The sequence below is a fragment of the Typopeltis vanoorti genome, chromosome 25 (genome assembly GCF_054136105.1).
Source record: "Typopeltis vanoorti isolate ZY-2024b chromosome 25, IOZ_Tvanoo_1.0, whole genome shotgun sequence".
Lineage (NCBI taxonomy): Eukaryota > Metazoa > Arthropoda > Arachnida > Uropygi > Thelyphonidae > Typopeltis > Typopeltis vanoorti.
In genome coordinates, this window is record NC_143573.1 from 11058589 (window position 1) to 11083263 (window position 24675).

The window sequence follows — 24675 nt, forward strand, 5'->3', positions numbered from 1 at the left end:
GAGAGAATGCCAAGGATATGTTTGATTTCGAGCCAAGGAAATGAGGCATAGAAATCATGAATGAAGATCGTTCTAGTTATTATAATGCCAGAGAAATATGAACAAGAAGTAATACTGGGTGAGTGTCACACTGTTGAAGAATAAATCAGATCCAGACTAGTCCCAAGTTCCTCACAAACAAATATCCACATTACTTTTTTGATGTGAAACATCTGCATGTGCATAGGAGTAAACTTGGAAGATGATTGCCACAAAGTTTGTGATGGAAGTAAGTAACTATTCTAACAGTGTATACAATCTCTCTACAAGTCTCTGAGATGGGCTTCTTTGTAATAACTGAGAATTCCAGAAAACAATGTGTGACCTACTTACCAATCTACCTGATGCCACAGCCATTGACTTCAGCCACCACACCAAGCAGATGACAAAACACTATGCACATAAGAGGGGGGGAGGATTTTCGGGTGGGTGGTAGGGATGCAGAACATCACAAAACATAACTAAAAATAAGATAATTCTGAATAATGACAAGCAGAGTCTTACTAAATAGCTTAAGGAAATTACAACATACAATAGAATATACATTAAAATAAATTTTAATACACTTCCAATATTTCAGCAATGTGACGTTGCCATTATTCACAGGAACTTAAAAACAAGACGTGCATGCACACACACACACAGTAATGAGGAACAAAACAGGAAGCTATTCTTTCTCCTAAAAGTCCTGATGGTGCCCCCCTAGCGGGCAATGTTGGTATTCTTGGCCGATTGGGCTGAAGGTCTTCTGATGTAGGTTTCCCAAATATGGAGCAGTCTCATGCAACCAAATTTGTTGAGGTTTGGATTGTTTCTTAGGGCTGAGGCTGATTCCATGAATAGCCTTTCGTATTTAAATTTATTACGGTGTATCATGGCTTTCTTCCAACATATTCTATGGCGGGTATCCACCGCATGGTCTGCAAGACCAGCGTGGCTGTATTGGTGAAACCGGATGTAGTCCTTGTGTTCTGATATTAGCTGTCCTGCTTGTTTGGCCAAAGTAGGACAGCTTACAGCTGCAAGGGACTTGGTATACACTAGGTAGGTCTAGGGGGGGGGGGGGGGAGGTTGGTCTTTAGTGGAGCAGATAAGGGATGCCAATTTTTTATAAGGTCTTAACAAGAAGTTAAGTCATGTTTTTTTAGGATTTTTGTAATTTTTTTCCGAGGTGACTCGGATATAGGGAATGGTGATGGATTTAGAGTAATCCTTGTTGTGAAGTGGGGGGGGGGGTTGTGGTTTGTTGGTTAATATATTTTGGGGATTTTTTTGGGGGGGGGGATAGCCATTGGCTGAGAAAGTGTTGAGAATGTGGTTTAGTTCTGTGGTTAGGGCATTGTCATTTGAACAGATAAATTTTGTCCTTTTGTGTAGTGTCTTAATGACTCCATATTGTTGTGAGGCGGGGGGATTGTTGGTGAATGTATCTGCCTGTATGGGTGGGTTTTCTATAAACTGAGAAAACCATGGTTCCCTCAGGCTGACGGATGACTAGTGTGTCTAAGAAAGGAAGGCAGTTGTTTTTTTCTTCTAGGGTGAACTTGATTCTGTGGTGTTGGTTGTTTAAGTGTGTTAGGAAGGAGAGGAGTACATCGGAGCCATGTGACCTAATAGTGAACACATCAACATAGCGAAGCCATATGGTTGGTTTTAGTGGAGCACAGTTTAAGGCTTTCTCTTCAAAAGTCTACACATAAAAGTTGGCCAAGGGTGGGGAGTGGAGAACCCATGGCTGTCCCCTCTATTTGTATGTAGAATTTTCCTTGCCAAACAAAATAGCCTGAGTTTATTGTGAACTTAAATAGGGCTGTGATATTGGAAGGAAATTTAGCTTGGATTAGCTCTAAGGATTCTTTGAGTGGAACATTTGTGAACAGAGAGGAGACATCAAAACTGACCATTACGTGAGTGTGTTTGAGTGTTAGGTTTTCTATGCTGGCTTCGAAGTGGGCTGAGTTTTTTGTGTGTGAAGGTGTGTTGCCAGTATAGTGTGTGAGGGCTTTGGCCAAATGTTTAGCTAGTTTGTATGTGATAGAATTAAATGCCATCCGCCAGGGACATAATGGCACATTTTCTTTATGTATTTTTTGGAGTCCATATATAGGGGGGGATATGGAGTTCATCATCAAATTCATGCCATGTACCCTCAAGGGGTGTACAGGATATGATAATACTACATGAAAAATTTACATCATTACTAACTTCCTATCTACAATTTCCTCCAGATCAGTCTGTTACTTGTCAAGACTCCAATATTATCAGATCTTATATTTCTGTCCTCTAAGGCACTTTGTACCATATCAATCCACCTATATCTTGGTGTTCCTCTGGGTCATTTTCCTGCAAACCTGAAGAGAACACTTGTTTTGCCAATCTTTCCTCGCCCATTCTGTTTAAATGACCATACCACCTGAGATTAGCTCTGCTAACATATTCCTGGATGCCGACAATGTCAAGTTCTTTCCTAATATCCTCGTTTTTAATATGATATTGCCATTGATGCCATCTGTTCATGCTGATAATCTTTCTCAGGATTCTCATATCTGCGGTCTTTGGTTGAGTGTTTTACTTCTGACCAAGCTATCAGATCCATAAGTTAAAACTGGTTTGAACACTGTCTTGTATACAGCTATTTTAGTGTTCCGACTAATTTCTCTCTTATTCCATATGAATTTATTCAGTTAACTTCCTACTATACCAGCTTTATTGATTCTGTTATCTATTTCCATATTTAATTTACCATCTTCTCTAAAAATTGTGCCTAAGTAGGTGAAATGTTTTACTTGTTCCACAACTTCTCCGTTCACAATGCAGTTGACATTTTCAACGATTCTACCTATTTTCATTGTCTTCGTGTTTCTATTGCTGACCTTCATACCACATCTATTAAACAATTATTCAATTTAGTCAAGGAATCCTGCAGACTCGTAGCAGATTTATTGATAAGTATAACATCATCCACATAAAGCAAAGAGCTGACATTAACATCTCCAATTTTAATATTATGTTTAATACCACTTTCCTTCATAATGTGATCCATATAGATAATTAATAACAGAGGTGATAATGTACACCCTTGTCTCACACCAGATTTAACCTTAAACCATCTTCCTGTACTTCCATCAATTCTAACTGCTGACTTACAACTCAAATAAAGTCTAAGTATTGCTTAATATAATGTCCCATTGACATCATATAACTGTAGCATATTGAATAGCTTCTCTTTTGGCAACTTATCATATGCCTTTTCCAGATCTACAAAACTCAAATAGAGATCATTGTTATATTCCCATGATTTCTTCACTCTATGTCGTAAACTGAAGATCGGATCCAGAATCCAGCTTGTTCTTCACGAAGCTTTGCTTCTACAATTCTTCTCAAGTATACTTGTATATATATCTTACAAGGAACACTCAGTAGGGAAATACCTCTGTAATTCGCACATTCAGTTTTATATCCCATTTTATATATGGGTACTATGAGAGCTCTACTCCAATCATCGGGAATTCGTCCCTTTGTTCAGGACTTCTGAACTATGCAGTGCAGCCACTGCAAGACTTATACTACCATACTTCAGCATTTCTGGTCGAATATCATCTACTCCTGCTGCCTTACCATATTTTAAGCCTTTGATGGCTTTTTCTACTTCAAGTATGGATATGTATTTCTGACTATATTCCTGTTGAGTGTTTTTTACCACTGTGCTATCACTGCTTGTTTCATTTAGCAATTTCTCGAAATAATTACTCCATACTTCAAGGATATATTTTTCTCCCATTTTCATGTCACCTTTATCATTTCTAACTCCTTTTACAGTACTCTTTCCTCCATTTCTAAGCTGCTTCAACAACCACCAGAATATTTTGCCACCTTCTTGATATTTATTTTCTATGTTCTTGCCAAAGTCCTCCCATAACTTTTGTTTAGCTAGTTTTACACAGTGTTTAGCTTTCTTACATTTTTCTCTGTATTCTCTAAAAGCAGAAGCTGACTTATTTGCCAGGAAATTTTTGATATGCTTTCTTCTTTTCCTTCACTGCCTCTTTAACTTCCTGTGTCCACCATGGAGTTCTGATTTTTTTATCATTGCAGACAACCTCATCACATGCCTCTCTGGCTGAATCAATCAAGGTTTTATTCAAGGCTTGGCACTGAATCTCTAAAGTTTGGTTAGTATTCTCAAACCCTTTCATTTTTTCTTCAATAATCTTTGTGTATTTTAGTCTACAGCTCACATCTGAGAGCTGCTCAACTTTAATTCGCTTTAGAACTTTCTTACATGTTATTCTTTTCAATATGAAATTCAATTTTATCCTGCTCAAGACTAAATAGTGATCACTTCCAATTTCAAATCCTCTGTACACTGGTGTCCTGCAGCAGAGAGAAAACATCACTCTCAACAATAACATAGTCAATGAGACTTTTCTTATTTCTTGCCTCTTCTCTCCATGTGAATTTGTGCACATTTTTATGTCGGAACATGGTGTTAGTAATAACCAATCCATATGCTGAGCAGAAATCCAACAAATATTTGCCATTATTATTAACTTTGCTCTTTTCTCCAAATTTTCCCAAAATATTTTTGTATGTCTCACAATCATTTCCTACTCTGTTATTTCGATTCCCAACAAGGACCAACTTTTCCTTTTTCGTTGTGTCAGATGCTTTCTCCAAATCCTCAAAAAAATTCCTGCACTTCTACCTTAGTAGAACCTTCTGTGGGACCATAGGCACAAATAATCTGACATTGTCCAGTTCCCCATTTTGATATTTGCCCAAATCACTCCACTTGACACTACTTGGGACCATAGGCACAAATAATCCGACATTGTCCAGTTCCCCATTTTGATATTTGCCCAAATCACTCTACTTGACACTGCCTGCCATTCAAGAAGATGAGCCTCGTATTTTGTGTTGAATACTATGGCTACTCCTTCTTTTCCTTGATTGTCATTGCCTGAATAGAACATTTTGTATTTATTGCTCAGAAAGATCTCACCAGTTTTTGTCTTTTTATTTTCAGTCACCCCTATTATGTCGATCTGGTACTTGTCTAATTCCTCAGCTAGCTCCATTTCTTTGCCATTCAGGCTTCTTGTGTTGATAGTACCGATCTTTAACTCTGGTGATGTTGAGTTGGGGTGTGTTTTCATATTTGTTCCAGTAGCTGACTTTTCACTGTTTGCCCTGGTTCCCTGTGCGAAAACAACGGGGACCTTGTTTAACCGGGCAACGCCCTAGCTGGCATGAAATTTTGTCATGTTGTACCATCATTTGTATTTTGGTTTAACCAATAGGAATACAATTTGGTCGGCTAAATCCCAAATTGCCAGTCCATCCTTGTTCGTTCAGTATCCAGGTAGATACCCAATAGGGTGCACCACGAGAAGGTGAGGATTGGACATTATGTCAGAAGCCCTGGTCATTTCTCCACATTCCTTTAAAGGCTATGTGGTGGTCTCTCTCAGTTATACAGCTTTGACCCTTAAGCACCCTGGGGTATGGAGTTAAACGGTTTTAATTTGTTAGTGACTTCTACAGGCCAAGAAGTGATCGAGCCGGTTTTCAGTTCACAATGAACTCAGGCTATTTTGTTTGGCAAGGAAAATTCTACAAACAAATAGAGGGGACAGCCATGGGTTCTTCACTCTCCCCACCCTTGACCAACTTTCATATGGAGACTTTTGAAGAGAAAGCCTTAAACTCTGCCCCACAAAAACCAACCATATGGCTTTGCTATGTTGATGATGTGTTCGCTATTTGGCCACATGGCTATGCACTCCTCTCCTTCAACACACTTAAACAACCAACACCCCAGAATCAAGTTCACCCTAGAAGGAAAAAAAAAACAACTGCCTTCCTTTCTTAGACACACTAGTCACCCACCAGCCTGATTGAACCTTGGTTTTCACAGTTTTGGAAAACACACCCATACAGGCAGATACATTCACCAACAATCCTCCCCCCCCCCTCCTCACAACAATATGGAGTTAAGACACTACGCAACAGGGCTAAACTTATCTGTTCAAATGACAATGCCTTAACCACAGAACTAAACCACATTCTCAACACTTTCTCAGCCAATATTTGTCCCCCCAAAAAATCCCAAAAATATTGAAATCGATAAACCACAACCCTCCCCCTTCACAACAAGGATTACTGTAAATCCATCACCATTCCCTATATCCGAGTCACCTCTGAAAAAGTTACAAAAATCCTAAAAAAACATGGCTTAACTTCTTGTTACAGACCTTATAAAAAAATTGGCATCCCTTATCTGCTCCACTAAAGACCAACTCCTCCCCCCCCTCTCCTAAACCTACCTGGTGTATACCAAGTCCCTTGCAGCTGTAAGCTATCCTACTTTGGCCAAACAGGCAGTACAGCTAATATCAGAATTTCAGAACACAAGGACTACATCCAGTTTCACCAATACAGCCACTCTGGTCTTGCAGGCCATGTGGTGGATACCCACCATAGAATATGGTGGAAGAAAGCCATGATACACCGTAATAAATTTAAATACGAAAGGCTATTCATGGAATCAGCCTCAGCCCTAAGAAACAATCCAAACCTCAACAAATTTGGTTGCTGGAGACTTCTCCATATTTGGGAAACCTACATCAGAAGACCTTCAGTCCAATCGGCCAAGAATACCAACATTGCCTACTAGGGGGCACCATTGGGACTTTTAGAAGAAAGAATAACTTCCTGCTTCATTCCTCGTTTACTGTGTGTTGTGCTTGCGTGCACGTGTCTTGTTTTTAAGTTCCTGTGATAATGGCAACGTGACCGAAATATTGGAAGTGTATTAAAATTTATTTTAATGTATATTCTATTGTATGTTGTAATTTCCTTAAGCTATTTAGTAAGAACGTATAACCAACGTCTAAGTCTTTTCACAAGAATTACAACAAGCAGATTATTGGGCCTAACTTCACTGTTTTCATGCAAATGTAGCAAGATTGTCAAGAAGGCAATGGAGTTGAGTGTACACCAAAATGAGAACAGTAAAGCATGTTATTATTCCTCATATTGATATTATCGTATTTACTTGAATATAACGTGCACTTTTTTTCCCAAAATGAAAGTTAAAAAATTGTGGTGTTGGGATATATGCAGGGATTTTCAGGAAAAAACTAAATTGACGTTTATAATTAAATCCTCAGCATTCATTATAATTTATAATTGTTCACATTATTTATAAAATGATTGCATTTAAATTTTAATTATCGACGTTATTTACAAGATCGACTGTCCATCTTCATCATGTGATATATTTGAACCCTTAGCAACAATGCTCATCATCAAATTCCTGTCATGTACCCTCAAGGGGTGTACAGGATATGACAGTACTATATGAAAAAATTACATCATTACTAACTTCCTATCTACAATTTTCCTCCAAATCAGTCTGTTACTTGTCAAGACTCCAACATTATCAGATCTTATATTTCTATCGTCTAAGGCACTTTGTACCGTATCAAGCAACAATGCTTCTGTAATTAAATTAAAACAAACCGTTTTATTACTGCTTGTCCTTTTATCATTTCAGAATCATAAGATCACCATGATTTAAAAAAAAAAATGGGTGTGACCTTACCTGGAATCTCCTATTCGCTATTGCTACTTCTGGCCTCGAGAGCAGTTTCCTTGTGCATTGTCAAGGTCATCTTCCCATCCAGGACATTAGAGATGCCAGTTTTTAAAAAAAAAAAAAAAAAAAAAAAAAAAAAGTCAATTATTTCTGGCACAAAGCATGTCCCAATCTCTCAAAATCGAGTTACACAACAGTTCTAGTGATGGTCTCTGAATCTTCCTTGCCAGAGTCTGGTAGTCATCTTCTTCATGTAGAATTTTCATACGTAGTCCTTGAATGGTTTGTAGACTGATACATCCAAGGGCTGCAGACAAGGTGTAAGACCACCAAGAATAATGGCCACATCAGTCTTCACATCTGGGAAAAAACCACCATGCTCCACCACAGTAAATCCAAAAAAGAAAGACTTTTTTCTGATCTCGGAAAAATCTCTGTTTTATCTGAGATCTCAAAAAAAAACCCAGAAAAACTGAGTGCGGCACTCAGAAATCAAACCAAATACGGTTGCATTAAACTTCTGAAAATTTGGGAAACATTAATTATCAGAGATCACACCTTACATTCTAGGCCACATGCAATTGCCCATAGAGGATGCACCACCTAGATAGGACTTTAGTCACCCATGTGTTTAGCTTAGTATTGTGTTGTATTTGAGTGTGTGTTACATTAGTTTTTGTAATCCCTGAAGATGCTCAGTGACTGAAATGGAATATTGGAAGTATTAAAATCAGTTTTAATCCTTTCTGAGTGCTGTATATATTCCATAAAGCCTCTAACATGAACCACTGAAGTCTTGTTTAGGATATAAATGAAATTATTTAGATAAGAAGTTTAGTGAATAAATGTATTCTTTTGTGATTTGTCATATTAAAATTAGTGTTGAATGCCTTATAAGAGACACCAAATTGACTGCTACATTCAAGTTTTGGGAGTAATAAATGAACCTACCTCAGGATTTAAACCTTGTGAAATATTTAATTTTCACTACTCTCATTAAATGAAATAATTTTTTGCTGGACTATTTGAGAATGTTCAGAAGTGAAATGAACTATAAAGGATGTTGTGAATGATCAGCTGTTTGTGAGAAGAGAATTGTAGTGATTTCTATATCTTCGGTATCTGAAGATTGAACAGAAACGAGAAAGGTTAGAAACGAAAATCTAATTGAGGAAATCCTTTAAAAATAAGACGTGTGAAGTTTTATTGTAGTCATTAGTCCATATAGGATTTATTTAGCTAAAAATGAAAGAAAATTTATTGCTTTCAAGTTCCTACAGAGATAAGTCCAGTAAAGTCAGCAAGTCATGACCTTGTGGTTTTATTCAATGTTTTCAGTTCAAAGTATTCATTTGCTTTATCGACTTCGAGAAAGCATTTGACAAAGTCCAACATACTAAAATGATTGAATCGTTAAAAAAAGAATTGGATTAGATGTTAAAGACATCGGGATCATCTAAAACATAACCAAAAGTCATCTGTTCAAGTTGATATTACAGGTCCCATTGACATCACACAAGGAGTAATAAAGGATGTGTGCTGTCACCTCTCCTTTTTACCATATACTTAGAAGCCATATTTCAAAAAATCTGTAAAGGAAGAGATTAATATAAATGGTGAAATCATCAATAACATCTGATATGCTGATGACACAGCTCTCCTGACTGACAATATTCAGGATCTTCAAAATCTTCTTGAACTAGTGAACAAAGAGTGAAAAAATGGGATTAAGAATAAATATTACCAAAACTAAATTAATGGTCATAAGCAAGAAACCAATTGACAATTTAGCACTTTCTTTAAACGGGAAACAAATAGAAAGAGTGACAAAATTTAAATATCTCGGATGCTGGTTAAATGAAGAATGCAATCCAGAAATGGAAATAAAAGTTAGAATTGAAATTGCAAGAAAAATACCAAGAAATTATATACTTGGTTTAATCCTTTATCCAAGTGTAAGCAAACAAAGTTTGCACCTGAACTATTTTCAGGACTGTATAAGAAAGGTAAGACTTCACATCACTTGCCTTAGTATCCCATAATGCAAAGCATTATGGGAAGGGTCACTACCCAGACTGGTTTCCCTGTTTAAGTGTGGGGTTACCTCCCCAAAAACTCGTACAACCACTCAGATCACCTAACAGTGAGTGACCTGAGTGATTATTTAACTCACTGCTGGCTCTGCTCAGTGACAGGCTCCCCTACCACCAAGCAGAACCACTCATATCCAGGAAAAGCATCAGCCAAGGAAGCCCTAATACAGGCCACCCCAACGGACCCAAATCCTGGATGCTCAAAAGCCCCCTAATGCAAAAACCTTAAGGGAGCAAAATCCCTGCTCCCCCGGAGTCAAACCACCAACCAGTTTCGACCTTCATTGAGGTCTCTTAGTGGGAGCCACACCCAGAGGTGATACTAAGTCCTTAAAAGTACTGGCTAGATGGGTGAAGCAAGAATGCTTTTCATATTCCCCGTTTTCTGTAGAGGACAGTGTAAGGATAGGGTGTTATTGAGCTATATAAAGCTCTGATCATGGCAGGAGGGTAACAGCAATAGCTGAGCCTCAGAACTTCATTGGCTACAGCATTGTCATCCATTACCCTCCCTGGATACCCATTTTAGTCGTCTCGTACGACATGCATGAGCTACATTGTGGCTATTCTTATCCCAGCCACCACATGGGAGAGGTGATACTAAGATTGAAGTAATGCAGAAGCCATATTTTCATATACAAGTTGCCAAAAGGTGTCACACATTATTATTAAATTACTCTGGATTAGAGAAAGTTACTGGAAGTTTTTTCATTTGGTTATACTATAAATTAAAGATATACCAAGAAATTATATAAATAATAAATTACACGATAACCACAGTAATTAACTTTAATGAAATAAAAGTACAAATATTTCGTACTGAAATTAACAGTACATCATCAGTGTAGACAACAATTCAAAGGAATGGAATACAAAGTACATAGCAGTCGATGGTTTACCAATTAAAAACTGTTCTGCATGCTAGAAATTAATAAAATATTATTAAATAATTCTTAAAAACTATTTCTTTGATGGTTACATAAGATAAGAATCTCCCAAACTTTTGGGAGAGAGAGAGAGAGAGAGACAATCATTTTGATTCAGATTTGGCTGATGTAAAAGAATTTCGCAACTTTCTTTGAAAAGGTGTTCAATTTAAACTTGCATCTATGGAGAATACGAGCTTTATCCCACTGGATATTGTGTTTAGTGTCAATACTATGTTGTGCCACACCAGACTTTTGAGGTTTCATGTATTCAATAGAATATTGATGTTCATTCATTCTTTATTTTTCACAGAATGGCCTATTTGTCCAAAGTATGTTAAATTACATTCACACTGTATCTGGTAAACGCCAACTAATGATAGAGGTGCCAGTTTGTCTTTTGTAGATGGCAATAAGTGAGAAATTTTGTTGGTAGGAAAATATGTGGGAATGATTCTGCTAATCAGTTCTGAGATGCCATAAATATAAGGGATTGGAACGCTGCAGTCTGTTGAAGAATCCTGAGGTGTTGGAACATAGGAGCCAATTATCTGCTGGATTTGATTAGGGTTGTAACCATTAAATTCCATTAACGTTTTGATAGAGAAAAGTTCTTGTTGTAAGCTCGAGGGGGGGGGGTCTTTAATTAATAGAGCACACTTTATGTGCTCTATTAATTAAAGACTTGATAACACCAATTTTTTGAGAGGTGTGATGATTGATGAATGTATCTGCTAGTAATGGTCTGCGGGTTCTAATCCCACATTGGGCATGGATGTTTGTGATTGTCTTTGGAAATACTAGTGGTGGTGGTGGTCAACAGTAGATGCCATTGGTGTAGTTGCGGTCAGTTGGTGGATTGAGCGGCTGAGGCAGAGTTGTGGAGCAGTGCCCTCCCTCGATGAATCTTTAGACTCCCTGGAGGTGTCTAATAATAAATTACCAGAGACTGTGCGTGTAAGAAGGATGTTCAAGAATGGTCAACTAGGCTTGTTAGTCAGCTTTGATATTGTTTCCCTCTTACCAATATTCTATTATCTGGCACTGTTAATTTACTATATGAGATTACCCTCCTGATATTGCAAAGATTTTTGAATTTGTTATACATTCAGGATATTTCAGCTGGAAATATCCTGCTGACCCATAGCAGTACCTTCACTAGTTGAAGGTACTGCTATGGGTAGACCTCTGTCTCCATCTTTGGCAAACTATTTTTTGAACCATCTGGAAGATACCTTGTTTTCATCCATTCATCCCCAACCTTCTCTTTGGTTTCATTATGTTGATGACGTCTTTGCTATTTGGCCGTATTCTGAAGAAGAACTTACTACATTCCTACAACAGATCAGTAACCTTCACCCACACATTCAGTTCACCATGGAAAAAGAAAAGGCTGGTAGTTTACCATTCTTGGACATCCTTCTTACACGCACAGCCTCTGGTAATTTATCAACCACTGTTTTCATCGAAAGTTTGCACCTGAAGTATTTTCAGGACTGGGGCAACTCGTATAAGGAAGCTAAGACTTTGCATCACTTGCCTTAGTATCCCATAATGCAAAGCACATCTCCTTGCGGACATGTATAATGCTATGCATAATGGGAAGGATCACTACCCAGACCAGTTTTGACCTTTACTGATGTCTCTTCAGTGGGAGCCAGAAGTGATACTAAGGTTGAAGTAGTGCAGAAGTCATATTTTCATATATGAGTCACCAAAAGGTGTCACAACTTATTAAATTACTCTGGATCAGAGAAAGTTGTTGGAAGTTTTTTCACTTGGTTATACTATAAATTAAAGATACCAAGAAATTATATACTTGGTTTAGTCCTTTATCCAAATGTAAGCAAACAAAGTTTGCACCTGAAGTATTTTCAGTACCGGGCAACTTGTATAAGGAAGCTAAGACTTCACATCACTTGCCTTAGTATAATTTCTTGGTATCTTTAATTTATAGTATAATCAAGTGAAAAAACTCCTGATGAAATCAACACTGTGTAATCACAATTTAAATTTAGAGCTTAGAGTACACATAGTTAAATGCTATGTTTGGTCTCTGTTCTGCTGTGCAGTGCAGAAACTTGGACCTTGAAGACAACATTGATTAAATAAATAAATAAAAAAAGAATAAATAAAAAATTGAAGCCTTTGAGATGTGGTTATATACAAACAAATGTTAAAAATCCCATGGACAACAAAAATGTCCAGTCAAGAAGTACTGGAAGAAATGGGGGACATCACGTGAACTTTTAGATACCATAAAAAGAAGAAAAACTACGTATCTTGGTCACCTACTTAGTAATGAAAAATATGATACTTTAATTGATTATAAAAGGGAAGAGAAATGGATGAAGAAAATCTTGGCTGGCAGACAGTGGACTGGCATGAGCTCTTAGGGACTGTTCAGAGTGGCCGAGGGTTGCTCAAAATTTGCCAACCTATGATAGGAGATGGCACTCAAAGAATAAACCCAAAGGATAATTTGAAACTGTTGATATGGTTTTAGTTATTTCTTCAGTAAAGTGTGCTGAGACAATTCAGAATAAATTCTTTTCTATACTTCTTTAATGAAATTGCTTGATGAGATTCCTTGTTTGATCTTGCATGGTTTCTGGATTATCTTAGTCCATGCATACTTCTAATGTGTTATAAGTCTAATATTTCATGTGTGGGATTGGTATTTATCGAATTTGTGAAACATTTGGATTTTGCACACATGCTGATGTCTGCAAATTCCACTTTGCATTGCACAAGATTGCACAGATTTGTCTGAACTTCTACATGTGAAACCATGTTGTGGGCAATCATCTCGTATTACCAAAACATAGGAACTTCTTCCCAAGAGTTAGGGGGAAAAATTATTTAACCACGCTACCAGCCAGGACGTATATATACGTCCACATTTCCATGGATACGAAGTTCATATTAAAATTGTAATACCATTGATATCACATTGAAATTATGATGGATATGAAGCTTTTGAGGAGCGTATTTGATCTCTAATGGCTGGATTAAAACTTGCATCTTTTCTGTGGTATGTTATACACAAACACTGATGATTATTTAATTGGACATAAATTACAAACAAATGTATGTTGCATGTGTTATTTAACTTATTCTTGCTATGCACATTGTCAGCTGTCTCACAGTGTGCTTGTTCATTGGATGAGACATGAGAAATTGTCTTGTGTATTCTCTTTGCACATTGAATGAACATGCCACAATTTGTTTTGTGTCCTTCCTATTGAATTTAATTTCTCTTAGGTTTTGGGATATATAATTAACCAATAATTAAGAGAATTTCCACATTTGGGTATTATATTAAATTGGTAAAGCTTAAGAAAGCTCACTCCCATAAACATATAACCTAGAAACAAGAATCACATGTGCATAAGAGTGGTGAGTTTAAAGTAAAAAAGAAAAGAGTTGATTAAAAAAAAAAAAAAAAAAGGAAAAACACCTATAAATTAATTCTTCATATGTATCCTCAGAAATGTGGTGACAGGGTTATCCTGCAGACAAAATTTTAGCCTATATTCTCTCTCTCTCTCATGAGATCATTCATTGTTGTGTGTAGCTTATGAGATATGACTCTTTCAGCTGGTAGCTGAAAATTTGGATCTGGCTGATGAGAATAGGATGCTGCACTTTTAGGTCCTTTGGTAGAGTTGTCTTCATCCATTGTGTGTCTCCAGCAATTTAGTAGCTGGCAATGTACTGTTATGAGGTAAGGTTAGTGGCAAGTTTGGATATTTAATTCAGTTTCAGCTTTGCAGATGACTATGACTACTAAGCAAATTACCATCACTTGTATAGTCTGTCTCCATACCTTTTGGGATAGCAGATGTGTATCCTATAATCATTCTCATGCTGTGTGTACATCTACTGCAACATATATTGAGGAAAAATAGATCTAGTCCTGATTTTTCGTTTCTCCAACTTTACCTTTTTCCAAAGTTGAAATCCGCATTGAAGGGCACCCATTTTCAGTCAGTGGATGAGGTAAAGGAGAAAACAGCAGTGCTACTGAAGCAGATAACACCTGATGATTTGCAGCACTGCTTCCAACAATGGAAAATTCTTATGCAATGGTGTATAGATAGAGAAGGGAAAGTATGTTGAAGAAGATAACAATTAAGTTGTACAATTGTAATAATAAACTACATTTTTGCAACCAGTCTCATTATTTAATAGCCACAACTCATATATATATATATATATATATATATATATATATATATATATATATATGCATCTCTTAAAGAAAATAGTGTGCCACTAATAAAACAGAAATTTGAAAAGATCCAAATACACTACACATATGGTTATTAGTTAAATTTCATTCGTTGTTACTTTCTGACAGTAGCCGCATTCTTTTGTGTGAGACTTAACTGGTAATTAGTTTACGGAATTAACAACGCATATAAAGTATATTAATTAAAGGTAACTTTAATGAATAACTTCTATATTTCGGCAATGTCACATTGCCATCTTCGGGAACATAAAGATATGGTATGTGCACTCAGGAACTAACACAAAGCAAATGAGGAAGAAAGCAAGAAACTAATATTGTTCCTAAAGTCCTAATGGTGCCCTCTTGCGGGCTAATTTGGTAGTCTTGGCAGTTGGGCTGAAGTTCTCATAATGAAAGTCTCCCAAATTTGGGGCAGTTTCAGGCACCCAAATTTGTTGAGGTTAGGAACGATTTTTAGAGCTGCTGAAGATTCTTTGAATAATCTTTCGTATTTAAACTTGCTGCAATGGATTATTTTTGTTTTCTTCCAACGAATTTTATGGTGGGTATCTAAGGCATGGTCTGCCAGCCCAGAGCAGCTGTAGTCTTGGTGTTCTGAAATCCTGATATTTGTTGTTCTGCCTGTTTGGCCAAAGTAGGACAATTTGCAGCTGCAAGGGACCTGGTATACACCAGGTAGGTCTAGGGGAAGTGGTTGCTCTTTGGTAGAGCGGATAAGGGATGCCAACTTTTTATATGGTCTGTAACAGGAAGTAAGGTCATATTTTTTGAGGATATTGGTTATTTTTTCAGAGGTGCCCTGGATGTAGGGGATGGTGATAGACTTGGTGTAATCTTTATTGTGGGGGGGGTTGTGGTTTACAGGTTTTAGTATTTTTTGGATTTTTTTGGGGTTATAGCCATTGGCTAAGAAAGTGTTGAGGATGTGGTTTAGTTCAATAGTCAGGGCCTTGTCATCTGAGCAGATTAATTTTGCCCTGTTATATAGTGTTTTTATCACCCCATATTGTTGTGAGGGGGGGGGGGAATTGCTGGTGAATGTATCTGCCAGTGTGGGTGGGTTTTCTGTAAACAGAGAAAACCAAAGATCCATCAAGCTGGCGGGTGATTAAAGTGTCTAGGAAGGGGAGGGTGTTGTTTTCCTCTTTTTCTAAGGTGAACTGGACTCTGGGATGTTGGTTGTTTAAGTGTGTTAGGAAGGAGTGGAGTGTGTCTGAGCCATGTGGCCAAATAGTGGATTTTTGTGGGGCGGAGTTTAAGGCTTTCTCTTCAAATGTCTCCATAAAGAAATTGGCCAAGGGTGGCGAAAGTGGCGAACCCATGGCTGTCCCCTCTATCTGTTTGTAGAACTTTCCTTGCCAAACGAAATAGCCTGAGTTCATTGTGAACTGAAATAGGGCCGAGATATCGGGAGGAAACTTGGCTTGGATGAGCTCAAGGGTTTCTTTGAGTGGGACATTAGTGAATAGGGAGGAGACGTCAAAACTGACCATTATGTCAGTGTGTTGGAGTATGAGGTTTTCTATACTGGCTTTAAAGTGGGCAGAGTTTTTTATGTGTGATGGTGTATTGCCAGTGTAGTGTGTGAGCGTTTTGGCTAAATGTTTGGCTAATTTATATGTGGGGGAATCAATGCCATCCACTATGGGACGCAATGGCACATTTTGTTTATGTATTTTTGGGGGTCCATATAATCGGGGGGGGTCTAGAGTTATAAGGTTTAAGTTTGTTGGTGACTTCCACAGGCCAAGAAGTGACTTTCTTAAGGAGTCTGTGGATAGTTCTAATCTGAGAGCTGGTCAGATTATATTCAATGGGGAGGTAAGTAGTACGGTCTCGTACTAAAAAATTTAGCTTACCTTTGTAATCTTTTTGATTGAGTACCACAGTGGCGCTTCCCTTATCAGCTTTGGTGATTACTATTTTTTTTGTTGTTTTTCAATTCTTGTAGGGCTGTATATTCGTTTTTGGATAAGTTGGATTTTGGAGGTTTGGCTTTAGTGAGAACACCTACTACATCCAGTCTCACGTTGTTGGCGATATGGTTAGGCAGGTTGCGAATTCCACGCTCTATTTGGATCATGATTTCTTCAGCAGGTATCCTTTTAGGAGCTAGGGCGAAATTGTGACCACGTGAAAGTGCGGTGAGTGCTTCAGGCTTTAAAACTGCCGACGAGAGGTTGACTACAGTGTTGAGTGGTGGCTGGGGTACAGAAGTAGAAGTCTTTGTCAGGTTTTCGTATTTTTTCGAATTCCTTTCTTGCCGATGTGCATGAGATGTCATGAAGTATAGACCATAGATCAAGGCCGAGTATATTAGAAAGCTCTTCCTTTAGCGCCCGTAAGGTTTTGATTTCATCGGCAAGGAGAACGCGCGTCGCGGTAATTTGTTCTCTTAACAGGGCGAAGCTAGTGCGGTTATAAATTCGTAGAGCTTTCTCGGAAGTGAAACGATGCTTCAATTTCACACAATTAGGGATCACTTTGTTATCCCGGCTTACTACTACTATTACTACTTATTACTACTAGAATTTGTGTGAGACTGGAATTAAATCACTTCCATCACTTGAAAAATTTTGGCTATCCTGTTTCATACTGCAATGGCAAGATAAAACTCAGTAAAAGGAATTAAATTAGCACTAATTTCCAATAATTCTGAAGGTTAATTTTTAAAAAAAAATTTTAACCATGAACTCCGTAATTAATTGTTGAAATCCTGTTTTCAACAATTATATAAAGATCTTTGTATAATTCTTCATATTGCACCATACATGACTTCAGTTCATGTTTAAACTGTTCACATCATTCAGTATTTGGATCATGTGTAAGAAAACGACTTTGCAATTTTATTAGCCATTTGAAACCCTTTAATTAATCCTACAGTGAATAGAATCTCTTAATCGTCATCACTTTTTTTTTCTTTTTCATTGAGATTCTCAAGGACAGCTATTTCTGTTATTTCGTCATCACTAACAGCCTTGTCAACCATTAATTCTTTGACATCTGCAGACGAAAAATCAAATCCTCCACCAATTGCATGTGCTAATCTGACGATATTGGGATATTCAGTTGTATGCAAAGGTACAGGGTTTTTCTTTTTCACACATTCTGGCCAAGTACAGCATGCATTTTTAAAGTTGATGGTTTCAGTTCTGAGAATGCCAACTTAGAAAGTTTGATGCAATCCAAAATAGAAAATTTCTTCCTCACATCAATAACTGTCAGTAAATTATCCTTATCTTCTTATGTAGCAATCACACCTTGGTCTAGTGGTTGTATTAAGGATGTTGTATTAGGTGGCAGAAAACAAAATTCCACATTCAAATGTTCTAAAATGGACAAGCTCATTGTCTATAATGAATAAAACTTTAAAGTCTAGATTTTTTTCCATCAGATAGCTATTAACTACTAGAACAAAACATTGATGGAACCATTCATTAAAAATTTATTTTGTAACCCAACCTTTTATATTTGCCTTCCAGTGCACTGGTAACATGTTAAAATCCACACCTTTCATTGCCTGCAGTCTTAGGGATCGATTAATGAGTAATGGTTTAATATACGATCTCCTGCAGCATTGCTGCAAAATAATAGTCATATGATCCTTAGCTCTTTATAGCCACAACACTTTTTTTGTGATTTCGCTATATAAGTTCTACTTGGCATTTGTCTACATTCTGATAGAGTAATTCCTGATATTTAAACATCAAGGGGATTCCCCATGTTATTTCGAAATTGTATAAAAAAAAAGGGGGGGGGGGAAGCCATGTAAAAAGGGAATTTGCTGTGTGTATGTGATCATAGACTTTTACTCAGTTGTTGTGATACATTTTAAAACATAGATTTAATGATTTAAAAAACCAAGATAACTTATAAAGATTTTAATGAACTTTCTATCGCACTATTCAACAACCGCGTTGTTGAATAGTGCGATAGAAAGAGCAAAACAGCAGCTAGAGTGCATGAACAAAAGTAAACTGAATGAACCAACCAATAATAAAAGGTATGACAGGAAAAATAGACGTATGAATGTGAACATGAACAAAATGAAGGATAGAGTGCTGTATGGAGACTCGTTAGTACGAGGTGTGTTAGTAGAGGATTTGACAAAATCGTACCAACCTGGTGCGACCATAAAGGACGTAACTGAGTCTATTAGAGAGCAAAAGGAAAGGGTGAAAGAAATGATTGTTGTGGCAGGTACGAATGATTTGAAAGGAGATAAAATGGAAATGATAGAAGACCTGAATGAATTGTTTGAGGTAGCAAAAGAAAAGAGTGAGAGAGTTAGAATGATTATTCTTTTGCCACTGTATGACAGTGAAATGTTTAAAAGTAGGGCTATAATTGCGAATGACTTTATGCGTGGGTTATGTATGACGAGTGGTGTGGAATTTGTGGATGTGTGGAGTGAGTTTGATGGGCGAAAGGATCTATATAAGATGGATGGCTTGCATTTGAATGGTTATGGTGTAAGAAGACTTGAGAAAGTGTTGCTGAATGTAGTGGATGTGCAAATTCAGGGAAACTAGATTTGTTAAGGGGGGGGGAGTAGAGATACAGTCCTTATGGAGGCAGTTGAATGTAAGAATGAATATAATATGCCAGAGCAAATAAGGACAACAAATCTGAGTGGGATAGTTAATATAAGGCATCAAGGTAGGGTTGGGGCTAATGGGGGTCTTAAATTCATGTACACTAATACTAGGAGTATTAGGAACAAGAAGGAAGAGTTTTTGGCCATGATTGGCACTTCCAGACCACAGGTTATAGGTATTAGTGAAACATGGCTGACTGTAGATGATATAACTAGTGGGATTGAATGTGATGGGTATAGTGTGTTCAGGAATGACAGGGAGAATAAAATGGGGGGAGGAGTATTGTTGATGATAGCTGATGAGCTACAGCCAAGGAGAATAGAAGTTGAATTGCAGGATAGAGAAAAGAGCACATTTGAGGCCATTTGGTGTGAGATTGTGGCTAGCAGAACTAAATATACAATTGGGTGCTGCTATAGACCAGGTGATGGAAAAGATGGTGGTGACAGTATGCACAAGCAAATAGAAGAAATGGGTGGAAGGAGGGTGATTATTATGGGAGATTTCAACTATGGTCGCATTGATTGGAGTGAGGAGAGGACACACGGGAGGAAGGAACTGGATTTTATGCGGTTATTAACGGATAACTATCTGCGACAGCATGTAATGGAAAATACTAGGGGTCAGAGAGTGCTTGACCTAGTAATTACATCTGAGGATTTGGCTGTAACAAATATGACCACATTGCCACCAATCGGTGAGAGTGATCATAGGGTCTTAACTTGGGAGGTGGCTAAAGGTGTAGAATTTTCAATTAAGACAGGATACATGTGGAATTATCGGGCTGGAAAGTATGACAAGCTTAGGAGTTTGATTGGTTCAGTGCCATGGCATGTACAACTGCAAGGACTAGAAGTTGATAGTGCATGGGAGGTAGTTAAGAAGTGCTTGCATGAAGCAATGGCTGACTATTGTATACCTAGAGTCCGAATAATAAATCAAGTAGGGGTTAAATGGATGAATAACGCCATTAAGCTTGAGTTGCAAAAAAAGAAACAACTATGGAGGGAATTTAAGGAGAAGGGTGACCGGCAGGCACATGAACGGTATAAAGCGCAGGCCAGAAGGGTGACGAGTGTGGTAAGAAAAGCAAAAAAGGATTATGAAAGAACATTGACCATGCAGGCTAAAGAGAATCCTGAACAGTTTTTTAGATATGTAGCAAGTAAAAGGAAAAATGTACATGGCAGATTGATTTTAAAGAATACCGATGGTAGGGAGGTAACTGAATCAGTTGAGATAGTTGAGTTACTGAGTGAGCACTTTGCAAAAGTATATCATCCAGGTGGTGACATTGCAGAAACGAATAAACCAGTAGATTATACGGGAATTGTGGTTAATGAAGTGGAGGTGAGTAGTCTATCGCATAACCTCAATGTCAATACATCTGTGGGATTGGATGGTATACCAGCTCGTGTTGTACGAGAAGCAGTTAAAGAATTGTCAGTACCCTTGACCATTTTGTTTAATTTGAGTCTCGGGTCTGGGTTAGTCCCGAGCGGGTGGAAAGAGGGGAAAATAGTTCCACTGCATAAAGGTGGTTCCAAGACTGCTGTTAAAAATTACCGACCGATTAGCATATCAGGAATCATTGTCAAGGTCTTAGAGAAATTAGTCAAGAAAAGAATACAGGATTGGATAGATGAAAATGGGATATTGTATGGGGGACAACATGGTTTTGTGAAGGGTAGATCATGCCTCAGTAACTTGCTCACGTTTTATAACACAGTGACGGCTGAACTGGATAGGGGTAATGGGTTTACAGTGATACTACTGGACCTTGCCAAGGCCTTTGATAGGATACCAAATGGAACCCTAATCAGTAAACTGGAGCAGATTGGTATAGATATAGGGTTGGTGAGATGGATAAGAGGGTGGTTGAAGGAGAGATATCAAAGAGTGGTTTATTCAGGAGTGGAGTCTAAAAGACGTCTTGTGACTAGTGGAGTGCCACAGGGCTCTGTTCTTGGACCACTGCTTTTCAATTTGTTCATCAATGATATTGGAAAGGATCTGAGAGGAAGTGTTCACTTGTTTGCTGATGATGCAAAGTTGGGTAGAGCAATTGTGAGTGCACAGGATGTCAAAATTTTACAGGATGATTTGGATAGTTTGGAGGACTGGGCTAGTAAAAATGGATGTCAATTTAATGTGGCAAAGTGTAAGGTTATGCACTTTGGGGTGAAAAGAATAGCAGCAGTATATCGCATTGGTGGAACCATACTCCAGGAGATTGATGAGGCCAGGGATTTGGGAGTGTTGGTGGATAGGGAGTTGAAGTTTAGGGGCACATTGCAAAAGTAACTAAAACAGCTCACCAAATCACTTGGCTTTTGAAAAATACTTTAACATGCAGAGACGAACAAGTTGTTGTTCCTCTGTATCGAGCCTTGATAAGACCCCATCTGGACTTCTGTGCCCAGCTATGGGCACCAGGGTTTCTTCGTGATGGGGAGGAAGTGGAGTGGGTCCAGAGACGAGTGACCAAGATGATAGCAGGTCTGTGGAATGAACCTTATGAGAATAGGTTGAAGATTTGTGGGTTGCAAAAATTGGACGATAGGCGAAGGAGGGGTGATATGATTGAGACATTCAAATTACTGAACGGTTTTTATAAGATTGATCCAGAAGATAATTTTGAAAATATGACTGGTGGTGGGAGGACTAGGGGCCATGCATGGAAGCTGGGCAAGAGCGTGGTTGACAAGGGTGTTAGAGCTAGGTTCTTCACTTGGAGAGTGGTAAATGAGTGGAATAAGCTTCCAGAGTCTGTTGTGGGTGCTACGACTGTGAATGAGTTCAAGGCAAGGTATGATAGATACTGTGTGAATGTTGAATAGTTGTTCTTGACATGATGTTAGGGCCTCCCTCGATGAGTCTGTCGACTCCTTGGAGTTTCCCGGAACAATAATAATAAATAATAATAATAATACAACTAGTTTTGGCTTATAACAGCCTTCCTCAGGTATTCATAAAGGAAAAAATAGTAATAAATATCATAGTATCTAAAACAACTGGAAATCACAGTTGTTTTAGATAAATCTATGCTTTAAAATATATATATATGTAAATAAGGATTTTTTTTTTTTACCTTAGGAATAATGTATATTAGGGTTATCAAGTAATTTGATAAACTTGGTTATTTTACTCCTAATCCCAAGTAAGCAAACAGTTATGTTTGCACCTGAAACGTAGTTCAAGTCGTAGTTCAAAGGTGGTGCAACACCAAGGCAACTCATTGTAAAGTTGCCTTGGTGTTGCACCACCTTTTGACTTGAACTACGTTTCAGGTGCAAACATAACTGTTTGCTTACTTGGGATTAGGAGTAAAATAACCAAGTTTATAAAATTACTTGGTAACCCTAATATATATATGCCTCTGTTTGTCTTATCAACAAAAGAAATATTTGCTGTTCAGCATGTGTTCCATGTAATTGCTCTGTAGAATTACTGTTTCTAATTTAGTCATGTTATAGAATTTAAATGTTGTTAATTGTTTTAAGGAATCATTGAAGTCTGATAAAATTTCTGCATAATAAGTGTTTTGTTGTATATAAAAAAAAATTAATTCATAATACATTTTACATGAAATATCTTTTACTTGGATAAACAAACATTTGGCACACTTATATATATATATATATATATATATATATATTTTTTTTTTTTTAGATGAAGTACAGCCAGACGATTCCTATTATTTGTGTTGATAAGGATGGGGAAGTTCAAGAGGTTCATTATAATACTAGGACCATGGCACCTTTACAAGTTCCTTCTCATCTTGTTATGCCTTTTTATCATGCATATAGGTAAGATGACATACATCTAAATATTTTCTGTTTGTATTTGAAATAACATTCTTTGTGATGGTGTGGATACATTTTTAAAGTTTCGCTTTCAGCCAGCATATTCATAATTTGATGTACAGGCAAAAACAAATTTACTTAATTTCAATACTAGTTCCAACACAAGTATTTACAGCATTCTAAAGATTTTCAGTATTATACTTATTCTCCTCATCAATAAAGTAAAGTAATACATTCTGATGTAGTTTGTTGCACAAATTATAGCACACAAATTATAACTTTTTTTTATATGTACGCAGTATTTGTCAACATTTTATTTATTCTCTAAAGGTATAAAAGCAGTAGAAGCAAACTTCTTACATATGAAAAACGAATCGTGTAGCTGTTTAGTTTTTTACTCATATCATTGATCTAATATACTGAGCACAGCAACAAACAACTTTATTGAATGTGATGGTTTTTACATCAGATTTGGTATCCATGAATCTGTAAATGCATTTATCTCTATCTTTTCTTTCAGGGTTACACGGTGATCAGCATTCATTTTAAAAATTTTTATGGAATTTACAACCGTGTTAAAAACTTTTTTTTTTTATTATCCTGACGTTTTCGATCTTCACATTAAGATCATCATCTGGAGCGTACATAAGTATACAAAACAAGCTGAGTTACATCATTAACTGTAAGCTAGAGAAACAATGATTTGATCACATGTTATTCTACTGGCGTGACCTCTGGTGGGAAAAAAATAAATAAATAAATAAAAAAATAAATAAAATAAAATAAAATAAATTTTTACATCAAGCTAAATTGTATTTTTACAATGACAAGCATAAACATTCTTTTAGATGGTTTTCTTTCAGAAACAATTGGTGTGCTATTTTTAGTATTGCAATTCTTATTTTTGATACTGGATTTTCTATAGTCCTGTTTATAGTTGTTCTTGGTGAGGAAGGTCGAATATATACCTTCCATATGTTTGGGATTTTTAAACCATCATTGTTGTTCAGATTGAGGTGGTTGCTGATAATCTCACAGGCTTCCTTGAATTTCCATTCATACCATGTTCTAGTGTGATGTAGACAGCTGGTGGTTTTCCAGTCAATTCTGTATAAGGTATTTAGGGCATGATCAGAAAGGCCAGCTTCATCATAATTATTATATTTAATGTGTCGTTTATGTTCTTTTTGTCTAATAGGAATAGTGTGTCCTGTTTCTCCTATATATGGTATGTTGCAAGTACAATAAATCCGGTATACTCCAGGGTGAGCTAGTGGAGGGAGTGGGTCTTTGGATGAGTTGAGTAAGTTTTTTAATTTTGCAGGAGGTTTAAAGGTGGCACCTTTTAACTCCACTAG

The 24675-nt window shown here is 37.2% G+C and overlaps 1 protein-coding gene across 6 annotated transcripts in view; it reads left to right on the top strand.

Moving 5' to 3' along the window:
* LOC150092536 (uncharacterized) overlaps nucleotides 1-24675 on the top strand; it is a 159153-nt gene that overhangs the window by 108632 nt on the left and 25846 nt on the right. For all 6 annotated transcript variants that reach the window (XM_090414684.1, XM_090414686.1, XM_090414689.1 and 3 more), the window contains one exon: nucleotides 23184-23320. In XM_090414684.1, the coding sequence (XP_090270810.1) occupies nucleotides 23184-23320 (137 nt within the window). The remainder of the gene's footprint in view (nucleotides 1-23183; nucleotides 23321-24675) is intronic.